This window comes from Python bivittatus, unplaced genomic scaffold (genome assembly GCF_059951505.1).
Source record: "Python bivittatus isolate LINGU-HERP-01145 unplaced genomic scaffold, Pbiv_v1 ctg000220_np1212, whole genome shotgun sequence".
Lineage (NCBI taxonomy): Eukaryota > Metazoa > Chordata > Lepidosauria > Squamata > Pythonidae > Python > Python bivittatus.
The window spans coordinates 13,160,060-13,176,978 of record NW_028277048.1 but is presented as its reverse complement, the minus strand read 5'-3'; the positions used below and the strand labels follow the sequence as shown (position 1 = coordinate 13,176,978).

At 42.3% G+C, this 16,919-nt stretch overlaps 1 protein-coding gene and 1 long non-coding RNA gene across 2 annotated transcripts in view; one reads left to right on the top strand and one right to left on the bottom strand.

The window, feature by feature from the left end:
* LOC148216280 (uncharacterized) overlaps window positions 1-16,919 on the bottom strand; it is a 55,986-nt gene that overhangs the window by 16,873 nt on the left and 22,194 nt on the right. The window lies entirely within an intron of this gene.
* LOC103053444 (twist-related protein 2) lies at window positions 11,116-11,688 on the top strand. The gene has a single exon (XM_025166739.1). The coding sequence runs from the start codon at window positions 11,116-11,118 to the stop codon at window positions 11,686-11,688; it is 573 nt and encodes a 190-aa protein (XP_025022507.1).

Genomic DNA, 16,919 nt, shown 5'->3' with positions numbered 1-16,919 from the left:
ACATCCAGCTTTGTATGCACGCACACACAAATGCAATTTCTCTCACACACTATTCCCTTCTCTACCCCTTTCCCCCTTCCTCCTCCTCCTTCCACATCAAACAGAGTGTAATTGGTTGTGAATTTCCTGTGGTGAAAATCAGTAAAGTCTGTTGCTCATACAGCAAGTCAACTGCAGCTGCAACAGCAGCATTTCTGATGCGGAGACCTGAGCATTTCTGGGTGCCCATTAGGGCAAGGATAGAACCAGCTTTATGGAAGAGGAAGGTCAAACCCTTAGCAAAGCTCACACACTTCTAACTGTCTCTGCAATATATAGTTCATATCTGAAGAAGATCAGGAACCTGGTCTGGGAGAAACCAGAGAACTGGAAGAGCTGGCATAGCATAGGGACTACCGTATTACGCACCTGGCTTATGTGGGGATACTCAGTGGGTGGACAGAAGGGAATGAGGTCATTCCTGCTGGCTTTGCTTGGCACAAGACCGAGATCTTGCCAAGGAAAGAGCCTACATGGGCACAGGTTTGTGCACACGTAGCCTCCATGCATCATCTCAGGGGTCTATCTATGTACCAAGCTATGCCTTCTACAGTACAGGCAGCAAATGGGGGAAACAAAAATAAAACTGCCAGGCGAGTTTCTAAACCTCTTTCAATTTTCCCATTAGGTTTACACTGAAACAAATAGGAAATGCGCCTTTATACTTTAGTTTCATATTAATTATTAACACCAGGACGACAGTGTCTCATTAATAAACATTATTTAATACCAACAGTGGTATTCGCTTAGGAAGGCAGGGAGAAGATGAGATATTGAATTTAGGGCTGTGCCCATTTTACACTCTATAAAAAACTAAGACAAGTTGGCTGCTGCAATCTATGCATATTGTACAGATGGTTGGAATATCTTTATCAATGTACATGTGGGTGTGCGCACACACACACAATTTTGAAATAAGTAAAGAATGGAGAAGCTAAAATCTATCTATCATCTATCTATCTATCTATCTATCTATCTATCTATCTATCTATCTATCTATCTATCTATCTATCTATCTATCTTGCATCCTCAACTCCTGCAAGTTCTGGAGAAGATAACAAACCTCAGAATCTTGAAAAGCTGAATGTCAGTAGATGCTTGTCCACACCTGCTGGGAACTCTTTCCCAAAAACACATAGGAGATTCTACACTGGCCAAGGCAGCCCTCAATGCCCAGAGGGCAGAGGTACATTTTCCTGAAGCAGAGAGGATCACCCACTTCTTCCTATCCAGTCAATCCAAGGTCCCTCCTAGGCCAAGTTTGCCTCCATTCATTTTGGGGATGGGGTTGGGTGGGAAGAGACCAAGCCTAAAACAGCATCTTTTCTTTCCATCCGTGGGGGGTGGGGAGGGTTCCAAAGAGGTGATGTCACAATGACAAGGAAATGAATTGTGGAGCCATCGTGGATCAGGGCTGCAGGATCAAAGAGCCGCTGAGCGCACAAGTTCCCGTTTACAGCAGCCTCCCTGAGATCCTGCATGCCCATGTTACCCGAGCAACAGCACACTCCGGAGGATGCTTTGCATTTTTATTCACACCACATATGTTTCCAATCTAAGGACAAAAATAATATGAAAAACCTGTGAACCCAAATCTCCTTGGCTCAACCCCCTCTCCCAATTCTCTCGCTCACTCACCGATATACAGTATGTATATATATATATATGGTATATATACAGAGAGAGAGAGAGAGAAAGAGAGAGAGAGAGAGAGAGAGAGAGAGAGAGAGAGAGAGAGTCTACACCCTCTCCATCCCATCGGGCAGTAATTATTTCTAGTTCCTTGATGATCCAGAAAAAAACCCAAAAACAATCAGTTTGATTATTTGGAGAGGATTGCTACAGTTCTTCAGCGGATGAAATCACTGACATATTCTGAGCAACTTTCAGGAAAGACAGAGAGGGTGATGACCTTTGTGCAGGGGGAGAGCTGAAGGCTACAACGTCACGCGGAACGTCATCCAGCCTCCAAGGACTGCAGGATGCATGGTGCTCATGCCAGCACGTAACGCGGAGATGAGAGTTTTGACCTGCTTCGTGCAATTTGCCTAACGGTTGAGGGTGTGGGTATGTGCTCAATACAAAAGAAGAGCATCAAGTGTCCCAGAGGTATAACCTTCCTATTTTAGATCTTATCCCCTCAACATACAAACAAAACCAAATGCATAGCACTTATTATCGGTAATCCAATTGCGGGATCATGGAGGACATAAACATGGATGGGGGGAGTGCCTCATGTTTCCTTCCTCTTTGATTAGGTGCGTATTCCTGTTCTTTAGGATCACGGTACCTAAATTTTTTGTTCTGATTTTTGTAGGGTTTTGTAGTGCATAAATAAATAGTCAGGCTTTCCCTGTTGCTTGGCTGAAAGTAAACCTCAACAACCTGCCATATATACACTGCTTCTCCTGCTGAAATGCTTGCTGTCTGTTATCGTTTTGATTCCCCCAAATCCTTGTTTCTAAAGTGGAACTCACACAGCAAAATGATTTCCTGTTTGGTCTTTGATTTTTGAACATGGAAGACATCCATGTGCCGATGGCTTGTCACAATTTTTAGTTCCTGGGTTGAGTTTGCGATGTGTTTTCTTTTTCTTTTTCTCTTTTTCTTTCTTTTTCTCTTTCCTTCCTTCCTTCCTCCCTCCCTCCCTCATAGGCACTCTCTTTTTGAAGTGTTAGATCAAGACTGTTGTACACCAATGCTTCATTGCGTGGAAGTCATAACCACGCCCAAAGTGTATGGGGGAAAAAAGTTTTAAACTAAACTTGACAAAATTGTATATATAGCTGGATCAAAATTCTTTGGGCTGAATCCAGACATAGGCTTACAAGTAGGAATGGGGGAGAAACTCATTTGGTTTGAATTTTGAGGCAAACTGCCTTTAATTAGTACTTCCTGGACTAATAGACAAATTAGAACACAATTATTATGCAGCTTTCGTATACCCCAAATTTAACAATGCAGTTGTCAGATAAAAAAGGTGTTCAGAAATGTGTTCATTTAGGAAGTTGGCAAACAAAAAGAAATGCGTGTGTTTGGAAAATCGTTTACAAAAATGTCAACTGTACCTATAATAAAAAGGAACACTTTACAAAAATTGCCAGGTGTTATGAAATCAAGCAGCATGGACATGTGTACAAAAACGGCGAACATTGCAAAAAGTTACATTTATCCATCCATAAGATGACCAATTAAAATTGTTGGGAATTATGTTATTCTTAATTATTTCAAAGGAACATTGCTAAGCCTGGCAGACTTTAAGCGTGGTGTTTTAGCAGTCACTCAGGAGCACATGTGAGTATCACTTAAACACTAAATCACTTCTATCACTAGAAACTCATGATAGCTTTTTCTAAACAACGTCCTCTCAATATTCAGTAATATAGAAAGTGAGAGAGAGAGAGAGAGAGAGAGAGAGGAAGATGCAGATGAACTGGATGACCTGAACGCTGAATCAAATGCTGTGGCTTTTGGCATTATTACAGGTCAAACTTATGTGACAAGTTTGCCTCTCTCAACCCCTTCTTAACTGTTTTGGAAAAAAAAGAAAAAAAGATTGTCTCCGGCACAAGAGAACTGAATGCATTTTAAGAACTGCAAAGTTTTATAAGACCCAAACACATGTTTCTTTTATCGCACTATCAAATGTAGGCATTTCCTTGCTGTACTGTGTATATGAAAATAACACTAAATATCCTGATCCTGACTAAGCCATGAATTGATTGATTGGGCTTATCGGCTGTTCTAATCAACTGGCTGTGAGCAGTTTACAGTTTCCCAAATCTGTAACTTGGGTGAAAACAGATAAAGTTGACAGACAAAATCAATATAATGTTGTCAGTTACACATCAAATCAAAATTAAAAGCCATACATCACAATACATAAACCAGGAAATACAAGCATTTGCATTAGAACCCAGCAACTGAATTGAGCAATAGTCATGGCAACCCTGTCCCGAAGCTTGATGAAAGCACCAAGTCTTGACCGACTTTTTGAAAGCCCCATCCTATCAGCACATGTAACAATATTTGTTGTTCAGAATGTAATGGTCAGTATTCACTATCCTGTTATTCTCAGAGCAGCTCTATCATCAGACAGAGCAAGGCACACATCCTAGGCATCCAACTGTAAGCTGTTCCACTTATTATTTTGCATTTTTACTGCCAGAAAATGTGAGAAGCATTTGTGAGATTTTCTGGCAAAGGTGTGAACTTCATTGGCAGGGATGGAGAAAGAGATGCATATCACTGAACTACCCTGATAACTTTCCACCCTGTCTCCCTTTGGCAGAAAGAGCTGTCATATCTGCTTCACCAGCATAACCTTCTTAGCACCTACAGATCACAAATGATATATTGAGGCAATTATGATTCCCTCAGCTCCCAAAGAAGAACTTGGCTGAAATAATCCAGCTGCCAGGTTTGGGTGTAAGCTAGTAATGTTCATCACGAGAGGTAAAAGGAACAGAAGAAGAGAGGGGAGCAAACCCAGAAGACAGAATGATGGGAACGGGAGTCTTGAAACAAGACAAAAAAATGCATTTCATGGTCCTTTGGGGATGTTAATAAACTGGGGTGGATGAAAAGTTGTTTTTCATCAAACAGAAAGAAAAAAACCCACAGAAAGTCCTGGCTTTGCTCAGCGTCGTTCTTCCCCTCCGTTACTCAAGTCATTGTTCATTTCTTAGGGAATTAGTTAATTAACCTGATTGCCAACTCCACTGTTGTAACCAAGCAATTTAAGTGAGAGGAGCCCAACTCAAAATTCCTGATGTTACCCAACTATTGCTCATTCAGCTGTCTGAACTGTTTTATAATTCTAACCCATCCCACCCGCTGAGATCTATTGAAGCAGATATGTTTTTCAGATGAATATTCTTGCTAGGTTCCGTGAATGCTCAGAAATTCCCAGCACAGACTTTTTATAACAGCATTTTAGAATGTTTTTATCATTCCAATAAATACATACATAAATTATAGTGTCAAACAACAAAAAACTTCCAGAGGAAGTAGATGAATCATTTCCTTATGACATGAGAGGAGGGGAAAATTAAGTGAATTTTCTTCATTCACTATATAAAGCAGGTTTCAGTTCAAGGGGAAATGTTATTAAAAAGAACATTGAACAGTTTCAAGTTTACTGTATGTCCTTTATACATTTATTAAAATGCCCCAGCTAACTTAAGGCACTAATAAAGCCTTTTAAATTTTGGCATCTATAGAAAAAGAGATGGGACGAATTATCTTGAAATGCAACAAAGTGCTTATGTATTTTTCCCTAGATGTATGCAATTTATGGGTATTTCTCCTTTTTCTCTCTGTTGGAAATATTCTAGGAAGTAGAGATTTCTCCTATAGGCTTGGTTGCTGTAATTTGTCAAATCAAGAGAAGACAATGGTGGCGTGGAAAACCATTCAATCTGCACATTCATGCAGTAAAGAATTCTGTGAGAAATAAATGAGGTCGTTCATGGTTCCTTTCTAATGCTGTCTTTAACTCAAGATTGGGCTCTATTACATTCAAGATACTTAGCTTTGCAGTATTGTTGGATCCACAATCAAATGGCATCTCCCGCAAATTAAAAATATAAGAAATATAGTGCAGAATTGTCCATAATAAGAATAATGTTTTTGTATTTTGCGAATTAGAATTATTAATTGATCATTATAAAATAATAAATATTTAATAATGTATTAGATTTGTACAGCCATAAAATCAGAGGGACTCGAGTCTTCACATTAAAGACTCAATAAAAGCAAGAATCAAAATGCTAAATGTACAAAAATGCTGAGCTTATGTGGAGTTCAACTCTGCATTTGGAATGGACCATTTTTTTAAAGGAGGGGTGCACAGTTTTTTCAGACCAAGGGCTGTATTCCAAAAGTAGACAAAACCAAAGCAAAGTGGGCAGAGCAAGAAGAAAAACTGTTTGGTTTCATTTTAATGTTAAATCAATTGAATCAGTTAATTTAATATAATTAGCAGTTAATTAAACGCAATTAAATTTTTTAACAAGGCTGTACCCCAAATGTTTAATAATTCTATTTTTCACATTAAATATTAAAAGTCAGCAGGAAATGGTGTGCGTGGGGGGGAGGGCAGACTTTGATGGCTGCACCCAATGCTTGGGAAGTGCATGTTGTACACCAAGTTTCAAGCATATCTGTGGGGCAACTATCTAAATAGGAGGAAATTTGGAAAAACACATTTTCTACCAAAACCAAGTTCAGGTTCATGAGGTGCATTTCTCCAAACTGATCTTAAGTGAAACCCATCTTCCCCATCTTCCAATTCCCTCAAGTTTGGGCCAAATTATGGTCCTGTGCCTGTAGCTTCCAAAAACTGAAACAATATTAGAGAAGAGGAATATTGCCAAAACCCTACTGTTCCAACATCTGCTTTATTGGTAAAGTTTTTAAAATACTAAATTAAGCCATGAGCGTTTGTCCTTCAATATAGGGAAACGCTTGAACTCCCCGATGCGTGTGGACTTCTGAATATCAAACAATGGCCATGCTGGCTGAGGAATTCTGGGAGTTGAATTCATCTAGAGAGCACACAGGTTGGATTAGTTTGGACTCACCTATATCATGCAGCCTGTGACACTCTAGGGCAGCCTTCCTAATCTGCAGCCACTTAATATTAACATGCTAGCTAGGAGTTGTCAGATCTTTAGTTTAAAGCATCTGAAAATTGATGAAAGTTGCTCTTGAAACCATCTGAAATGATGGGAGAAGACTGCTTTCTTCTAGTGTAGAAGAATGGTCATGTCAAAAACTTCTCTGGGCCCAGCCCCTCTGGATAATTTGTAAATCAGAGGTAGTGAAATTAAATACCATCATGCATTGGGCACTGTACACTGTAGAGGAAGGGGTAACAGGGAGTACTTGAGATCATTTGATTTTATAGGATCTAGTTGAGAGAATCAGGTGAGCATAGCAAAGCTAGTGCTAACCTTTTTCATGCTGTTGTTGGACTCAAGGAGTGATCAAATCAATCTATGTTTACCTGCAGAATATCTTCCCTTTATATGCAGTCTTTAGGATCCTGAAATTAAGTCAGAGCAAGAAACCTTACTGGAGTTTTCCACACCCCAACCTTACCTACTCTGAAATGCATGTACATATTAAATGAAACCACATCTATTAATATGGAATATGCTTTTCTAGATAAATGCACATTGGTTGTAATACCTTTAAAATTCAGGGCATAGTTCAATCACACACACTCACACACACACACACACAGCATACATAAATGGAATGCCCAGAGCTGAATGAATAGGGAGGGACATTTGCAGGACATCAGAGACCAAATTTCTTTCTTCTTCCTGCCCTGCTTGTGAGGTGTGTTTGTATGCCCTAGTGTCCTGTAATTGTCTGGCTATCTTCAATTTCGTCTTCCTGTACCAAAATCTAGTCTTCTTAAGATCGTCCATTTCAACTAATTCAGTGAAGAGTAGGTATAGATTGCATTAGAGATCAGTTGGATGTTTTTCTCTACCCTTTTCGGATAAAAGACTAGTCATTCTCTTCTATCAACATTAAACAGGTGAATTAATTTTTTTTACCATAATGCATATATTAATAAACAAAGGAAAATGGGGGAAACGGAGACAGCAACAAAAATGAGAACCGTGCTCCTGAGTCGCAGACTGTACTTCCTTGGCTTTCACAAAGGAAGGGAAACAGTACGAATAGATTTGCATGCAGAGGTATCCACCAAGTCTAACCATTTTGTCACATACCAAAAGGGGCGGAGCTTGTATCACAACTCGTTTTGTCGTTTGCCTCTCCTTCACACACACACACACACACACACACTCATGCAGCCAAGCAACATGGCTTCTATTTATGCAGAAACCATGAGGATTGGATGTCTGTTTTTCATCATTTTTTCAAAGTTAAGGCTGATATTTTCAGGAAGCAAGATATCTGCTGAATGCAAATATGTCTGGCCTGTGAACAGAGCCAGAATATCCTTTTGAAGATTTGCTGCAGCAAATCAACAGGAATGGTGGGATTCTTTGAATAAGGGATCCACAACCTTTTGGGGCCAATGAGCACATTTAGAATTGGCCATGGGGCCACTTGTAGGCCAGGAGGCGAAGCCCGCCATTTTATGTTTGAAAAATGACTCTGGGATCGATACAGGACATTGATGCAAATGCAGGATGTGCTTGAGGCAGGCACATGGCAGCATGCTTGCTTTTTGCTCTTATCTTTATATATAAAAAAATTAAATTAGGGCAGGGCAGGGTGCTTGGCAAGTGCCAAAGAAAGTATTGGGAAACACGTTGTTGTCACCCATGGCTGGAGACCTGGGGTGTAAATAGACAAGTTTGTTCAATTGCCTGTGGGTTTGAAGAAGGGAAACTCAACTGGCTGCAAAAACCCGCAAAGGATTTTGCTTTGTTTTGCTTCTCCACTGGCATAACCTTTCCTCCTGCTGTGGGTCAGCTTTCAAACTTCAGAGCATCATCTGAGCAGGCTCTCTTGTCAGGGGGGTGGAGTGTTGATGGGACAACGCCTCGTTTCTCGGGCCACTGCGCTGTCTTGCCCCCTTTCTCAGCATACTTTCTGGGTTGTTCAGGCCCTTGTGCCATTTCGCTTGGCAGAAATGCAGGGATAGCCTCTAAAAACCTGTGTGTGGCTAATGTGGTTTGCTCCCTGGCCCAGCAGAGGTCCATCAAGCAGTTGGGAAAGGCATGAGGAAATCTACCCCTGCCCCACACTTCCTTTCCCAGCTATGTATCAGGCCCCATTTTACACTTTTAGATACCATTTCTAATGATAATTAGAAATCCGTTTTGAACAGAGACATTGCGCTCATCCTCTTGTAAGCGAGCCGAGGAAAGATCTTGCGGCACCTTAAAGACAATTACATATGCTTTTGTGGGACCAAGTCCACAATCACCAGCTCCATGGAGAACTGTCCTGATAGTAAAGTATAATAAAGATATTTACAGGGGGCAAAAATGGGGAGGAGGCGGCAGAAAGAGAGGGGAGACACAGATTTACCATAGCGGTTTGGGTGAAGCATGCAAACTGGCGTGCAGGGCTGATGGCTGAAGACAAGGAGCTCAGTGCATTGCCCTGCATAAATCTTGTTCATTGTATCGGCTGTGTTATTTTTGTTGCTTCTTCCTCTTGAGAGATGGGGGAGGTAAAAATAATGAAAATCTGCCTCTGCTTGCTTTCTGCAGCTTTCCCTGTCTCCAAATGCAACAACATCTACAATCCACTGTGGCTTTTGGCAGAAATCTCTCTCTCTCTCGCTCGCTTTTTTTTTACTCAAATACCCGCAGTGTCCTTTGCGACTATTTTCTCAGCGCAGGCTTTGAAAACAGCACCTTTTCTCAATACGGTCTGGGTTGGGCTCTCTTAAAATATAAGGTCCCCTGTGCCGAACCTTGACGGGAAGGAAAGGACGTTAGCCATGCTGTTCAAGGTTGCCCACAGGGATGGGGCAGCGTCTGCTTGGCCGATCTCACGCGCCCGCGCCCCTAAGAATCCTTGTGAATTTCTTTCCCTTCCCTACATTTAGTTCTCCTGTTGCTGCTCTTCTTCCCTTGTCGTGGCAGCTCAAAAGAGCAGGCAGTGAGAAGTCACCACCAGCAGCCTTGCCCTGCCTTGCCCCACTGGGTGAAAGAGAAAAGGCAAGTAAATTGGCAGCTTTGGATCTCCTGATCAGGCAAGATCCAAGTCTCCTGGTTCTATAACATTTCCAGGATCTACAGGAACTCTTTCCTTGGGCAGCAAATCAAGTGTTGCGGCCTACCTCCTAGTCTTGGGAAGGAAAGCTGCCGAAGGAAGATGCTATGGCAATCTGGCTTTGATTGGGCTCATTGGGGCTGCTTCTTCATTTTCTCCTTCTTTGAAGCAGCTACAAAAATGAATTATATATTTGCACGTATGCCCCAATCTTCAGTCTAGACGCCTTGAATATTGCAGGTAGTGAGATCCTACCGTTCCCTTTTTACCAAAAAAAAAAAAAAAAAAACTTTAAAAGTTATTTTTAGTTTTTAAAACAGATTAGTCTAATAACCCTCCAAAACACAGCTGCAATTGTTATCTGTCAGTCTTCCCCAATATTTTGAACTACATTTCCCATAAGCAGCTAGGCCTTTGGCCAGACTCCCTGTCAACTGGGAGGGAAGACTTCTATGCTCAGATCACACAGCTTAAAACATTAACTGATTAAGTCTGTTAGCCTATATACTGTTACTTGCAAATAGGTTCCATTGAATGCAGTGAGCTTCCCTTCAAGTAACCACAGAGCACTGCACTATAAGATTACCACATGCTTCTTCAGGAGAGTAGGGAACAAACAAGTCCTAAGCAATAGCAGCCAACAGGCACACAGGATCAGGCCAAGCAACCTATGCTTCTCCTGTATAAGCAGGCTCTTTGGCAGAGCCTTCCGTTTAGCTCAAATGCTGAGACCCAACTTCTCAGACAGAGGCCAGCTCACTCGCGAGAGCTCCTACTTCTCTGGGGCCAAAGTGGCAACGTCCCTCTCTTTTGTGGCTGTCTTTCCAAGGGCAGCTGCATGAAAACTTCAAAGCAACAGACAGGCAAGGAGTCTACCCAGAAGTGAAGGTGGCACCATTCACCAACATGCCGGAAGAGCCACTCTGCAATAGCCAGGGCAGAGCTGTGGGTGGGGGTCAGGCCGGCAGATCCCTGTCAATTACAACCAGGGAAGGAAGGGAACGACCTCTGGCATCCAGGCGGCTGGTTGGAGCATCTGTGTCTCGGAGCTGGGGGGGGGGGAATGCAGAGGAAAAAGGAAGGGAAGGCAATCTGGAACCCATAAGCTCCCTTGATGTTTGCATTATTGTGCACGGTTGTATTGGTCTGCGCGCGGCCCCTCCCCTCAAGCTCCCTACCCTATCCGTAAAGGGCTTTAAGAGACTTTTAACAATGTCCCTCCTCTCCTAAGTCCTAAAGGAGGGGGGAAAGGAAGGTGAATAAGCAGATCACTGAAGGTTGGAGCAAAAAACGTTTGAAGCCTTCCAAACATCAGCTCTTGGGGAGCCTCGTCCTGGAGTTGGCTCAGCCTGATTGGCTTACATGCACTGTGGCCTGCTCAGCCCAGCTCCTCATCCTGTGTGCCGAAGGGAAAGGGAGGCTGACTTGGAGAGGATGAAAGAGGAGAGCATGTGCCCAGACTCACCGGAGGGCAGCCTGGGGACCAGCGAGGAGGAAAGTGAGAAGATGCCCAAGAAGAGTCTTCGGAAGAGGAGCCAGTTGGGTAAACCCTTGACTTCAGCCCCACCAGAGTACAGCAGCAGCCCTTTGCCACAGGGGAAGCGCAGCAAGCGCAGCCCCGTGTCCCAGACTTTTGAGGACATGCACACGCAGCGGGTGATCGCCAATGTGCGGGAGCGTCAGCGCACCCAGTCGCTCAACGATGCCTTTGCCGAGCTGCGCAAGATCATCCCCACCCTGCCCTCGGACAAACTCAGCAAGATCCAGACTCTCAAGCTGGCTGCCCGCTACATCGACTTCCTCTACCAGGTCCTGCAGAGCGATGAGCTCGACCACAAGATCTCCAGCTGCAACTACCTGGCCCATGAGAGGCTCAGCTATGCCTTCTCTGTTTGGAGGATGGAAGGGGCCTGGTCCATGTCGGCATCCCACTGAGGTCCAGCGGCAGGTAGGGTTCCTCTTGCCTCTCACTCCTTCTTTCTCCCCAGCTGCCCCTTGTGCTTTTCCAGCTTTACAACTCCCCCGGAAAATCCCAGCGGTGGGGGAGGACAAAGCTCCTCTTTCTGTTTTCAGCAGCAGGATGTAGCGCTTGGCCATGCGATAATGCTAACCCCCAAAGAGAGCAACTTTGACCATGTGCAGAGTGTCTTTCCACCACCAGGGAACAACTCAGTCAGCTGCCCCACAGCTGGAATTAGGAATAAATGTTTCCAGGTCCGAAGACCTAATCTCCAGATTGACTTGAGATCCTGGCAATGTTCAGCTGCAACAGACAGACAATTGTTTTCGGAAGAGAGCGCTGAAAGTGATCTTCTGGAGATTTTGCTTTCGCTTTTGTCCCACTATCACCTGTCATCATAACCTGCTTAGCAGGCGAAGGCAACAGGTTGGATAATAGAAAGCCACACTGTAGGCAAACAACACTCCTTCCCTGACATCTCCCCAAACAAAAGAGCCTATTATTGTGTGTTTCCAGTCTGAAAATATCTATTTTTAAGCCTTTGGGCAAAGCTCCAAGCACTGCAGCCCTAAGCAAATGTTTTTGAAAGCAAGCCCTATTGAATTCAGTGGGAATGACTTCAGAAAGAACATGAGACAATTGCATAGCGTGAACATATCCACTGATTTCTTTTTCTTTTCTTTAAAGGCCTGGTTTTGTTGGATGTGGTCTAAAAATGTCTTTTAGTTGAACTGTTCTTAAATAACAACATTGAAACCGATCACCGTCTAGGGGAGGAAAAAAAACTTTTCTCCGAGATCTCTGCCAACTTACCTGTCTCTGCATTTTTATGTGATCTGCTTAGATTTACTTTTAGCGGAAAGTAACAAACACGATGGTATCCATCTTTGAATGCTGTACCATTTATATAGTCTTTCTAATTAGGCAGAGAGCATTTTTATGTATAAAACTCTGTGCCGCTCACTTCTAAAACAGAAATCTGCAGTCATCCAAGTCCCTTCAAATTATTATCACCACATCTTTCACAGGACATTTGTATAAAGATATAGTCTTTTACCCATTCATTGTTTCTGTAAGAAAGGCCACTGTTGTCCCAATGTAGCGATAAGGAGTAAAGGCTGATCAAACTACAGCTTTCCTAAACCAACTATTGGTTGAGTGGAGTCTTTCCCGTGACTCAGAAACACTGTGCATTAGAAAACAGTGGTGTCTGACGGTTTGATGTAAACAAAGAGGGATGTGTTATTCATTTCAAATAAAAAAATATATTTTCAGCACTAGATCAATCTAAGGGACTACTACAACTTTTTGGTTCTGGTCGCCCAAGCATTAATGTGCATTAAACTCCACACAACCTAGAAGCATCAATGACTTTAGATCAGGAGTACTTAAATACCCACCATTTTTCTGCTTCTGATAAAATGCCAGACTAGGACATTTTGTTGCCTGAAGCAACAGCGGTTGCCTCCTCTGCTTCCTTGCTGGAACAAGGATTTAAACATCTCTTGGTTTTCAGTTGCCTTTTTGAAGGCAGTGGTTTCCATGGGACAGGCCTTTAAACTTGTGACTGCCCTGGGAGACTGTTGCCCTGAAAGCTACTCACATTCTGAAATCTGGATCTTGCTTCATCTCCATTGCTAGAAATCAAGTTCTAGCAGGGTGAAGATTATGCAGGTTTACATACATTAAATTCCCATAAATTGCAAGGTGATGCACAATAAGGTAAAATGTATATGTGGTATACAACTCAACAGAGAACATTTAATAACAAGTAGATGAATGTAGGATTACCACATTAATAACCCTAACCCTAAAGAATGAACGCTGTAGTTTTATACATACTGATGTGTAGGCTCAATTTACCTCATCTAGATACTACATTAAGTAAAATTGCATAAAATGGTGCTATAAATTCTATAGCCAAAGCATGCATCGTTAATGGTTGAATATTTTCTGGGGAGGGGAGGAACGACCCTGGAAAAACTATGCCATATAAACAAAGTTGCCATTAATCACTCACAAGACCATTTTATTTTTTTTCACTCTGTATCCTTTTTTTTTTTTACCTGTCGCTCCCCATATCAGCTTCCAACACCTTTAAAAACCATCAATTCTGATTTTACACAACTACCGTCAAAAACAGAAAGCATCCAATCAGTTTAAAAAAAAGATTTCAGAACTTTTAATATTCAGTAGGGGCAAATAGGAATTTCTTGATTACGCTAGTCAAAAGCTGCGCTAAATTCTTGCCACAGCAGATTGATACAAAGATAAGAAGTTTACTGTGGAAAAACTCTGCCACTGGAAGGATGCACAGAGAAAATGTTTACTTCAGATTCGAACTTTGCAGCTCTGCCAAAGCTAGGAATCTGGAAGACTGAAACTATCCTGCCCCTGCCCCCCCCCACAATTTTTTCCTTGCCCTTCCTAAAGGAGCTGATAGAACCGATCTGCATCTTATCTTTGACAGTGGCAACCCACACAGAAGGGCACTTTCAAAAGCACCAGAGTCACATTGGCACATGCAGGAACAATCTTCTTGATGTGCATGTCCCATGCATTGCCCAAAACTAGGGATGGGGTTGGGAAGAAAACAGAATAATCAGAGCAGAGGGAAAAGGTGGCTGCTCTCCAAGATTGCTTTGGGGAGAGCAGTACCTGGAAAAGGAGACCTGATCTCTGACCCTATGGCTCTTCTCTACCATGAACCCTTTGATTCAAAGTGTCTCTTGATGCCACTTCTGTGCTCTCTTGAACAATGGCAACATCCGATTTTGCTCATTTCCATATATTGGACAATGGTCTGCTACTCCAGGAAAAGGTGAAGATTCATTGCTATCAGGCCCAGGAACCTTTTTCTGAGCCTTCAGGATATAGTTGAGTGCCATTGCAAGTAGATGGGTCAAGAGGGTACCAATCCACAAGTTGGTCAGAGTTGAGTCATTCTCTCCTCCGGCAAAAAAAACAAAAGTAGGCCAGTGACCAACAATCTACTCAAGAATCACCCTTTTCCCTTGGTTTAACAACTGTTTTCATTTATTTTGCACACTGTATTTTTCACTCAGTTTTATGGGTCTCCTTAAGTAGTTCACATCAAAGGCAAAAAAAAAAAAAAAGTGGAAGACAGGCCCTGCCCCAGGCTTATAAACAAAAAAGTTACAACATAGAAGAAAAGGGCAATGGAAGCTGGAGAGGAGAAGAAATGGAGAGAAGTGCATTCTTTAGGCTCAGAATTAAGTAATAAGTTGGCATTTGCACCCAGCTCAGGCTGGGATGTTCTCCCCGTATTGGTGCTGTTCTTAGTTGCTCAATTGCTTGAGTGGCACTGGGTGGCCCTCCTGGTCAAAATCTGCTAGTCATCATCCCTCTACACGCAAGCAAGACATGTGAGCTGCTTGCACCTTGTCCCTCAGATAAAATAAGGGTCATCCTGCAACCTAACCTAGTTATATCTTGGATACAACTAGAATTGTACCCAAGCAAGAATTCCCACTTTGCCTGGGTTTAACTTTCCCATCGAAACAGAGCAGGGCTTCCAAAGGAATTTAATTTGGCATGTGAACTCCGGCCCTCAGCCCTGCTCCAATCCATGTATTAAAAATAATTTCTTAATAAATAATAACTGAAATCTGACTATTACTATTTTTGGCATTTGTTGTTTTCCCCTCTTCATACTTAGAAAAGAGAAAATACCCTAATCAGACTCAGGCCAAGGGAAAGTCCATACTCTTTTAGGTTCCAGAACTGCCAACATTTCTTTCTGTTTCTATAATTTTGATATAAAGGCTAGATCTGTGCATTACACTAGAAATTTTTCGTGTGAAAATTCAATTGAAATGAATGGGCATTGCTCCATCCATGGCTTTCCATTGTTTCACAGGCAACATCTACAGCAGATTGTTCACTAACCTATATTGCCACACTGATGCCTGTCTAGCACACAGTGAATCTTCATTTCTCCATCAGCATCTATACATGTCATATGTCCTTGGGGAAGGGATACACTCAATGGGAAAACACATACTTCATATGTGGAAAGTCTCAAGTTCTTCCAAGTAAGGTAGGAAAAAATTCCTATCTTGAGCCAGTATGGGTTAAGGTGCTGGACTACGACTGGGGAGACCGACATTCAAATCTACCTTTAGCTATGAAAGTTCACAGGGTGACTTTGGGCCAGTTATTCTCAAAAGGAAGTGCTACATCTGCCACCTTGAGCTCCTAGAGGAAAGACAGGATATAACTCTAACAAATAAATGCATAAATCAAAAGCCCTGGAGAGTCACTGCTCCTGGTCAGAGTAGACCACCCTGTGCTAGACGGCTGATGGACGCAGTAATGTTCCCATCTCTTATATGCAGCTCTTATTCACAGTTTTGGAACTTGCAAAGGATACCTTCTCAACAGATGGTGTCCTAGGTCTTCTTAGCTACCTTGGTGGGTTTCTGGTTGTCCAGCATATCTCCAGCCTCCACCTACAGCACCTTCATGGTGACATGCCTTTACTCCAATTTTACTGCATGGCATTTGCATTTTAGAGTCCACTGTAGCTAATATAATTATGTGGCCATCCTGTGCCAATCAAAGAATTAATCCCTGTTTAGATAAACCTGGAGTTGGAAATGACCATTGAGGACATCAGGGGGAACCCCATGTTCAGTGTAGGAACCCAAATTAAAGCATCCTAGGCAGATGGCTTTCTAGTGCCTGCTTGAACACAACCAGCAAGGGACTGTCTTCCACCTCTCTTCTGCCACAACTACACCATGATTCTATATTATTGTTTATAGTACATATAACTGTTAATTCAGTAGCTCAAAGCTGTATGCAAGAAGCAAGACAGATCATTACAAAAGTCATAAAACAAGAAATATGAAAGCGTAGCTAAATTTGAACATCAAGTCCACCATACTTGCCAGGCCACAACAGAAAACAAGAACACAGAACAACAGAACACATAAAGTATTTCTGCATTGCCTCCACTAGATAGTAAGTCTTACATTCCAATGAGTGACCAAGCACATGAAGTTCCAGGACACAATTGCACAAGTCCTGCTATGGAGAAACACAGGAAGCTGATTTATACTGACTCAGATCCTTGACCCATCTTGTCTGTTTTGCTTATGGTAGGGACAGCAGACTTTAGGGTTGAAGAATGTGTTTAGGACAACAAAGGGGTCCACTTCTTTTCAAAAGAATAAAGACAAAT

What these genes read in the sequence shown, in the direction of transcription:
- LOC103053444 (XM_025166739.1), top strand. Translation starts at nt 11,116, where the DNA reads ATGCACTGTGGCCTGCTCAGCCCAGCTCCTCATCCTGTGTGCCGAAGG.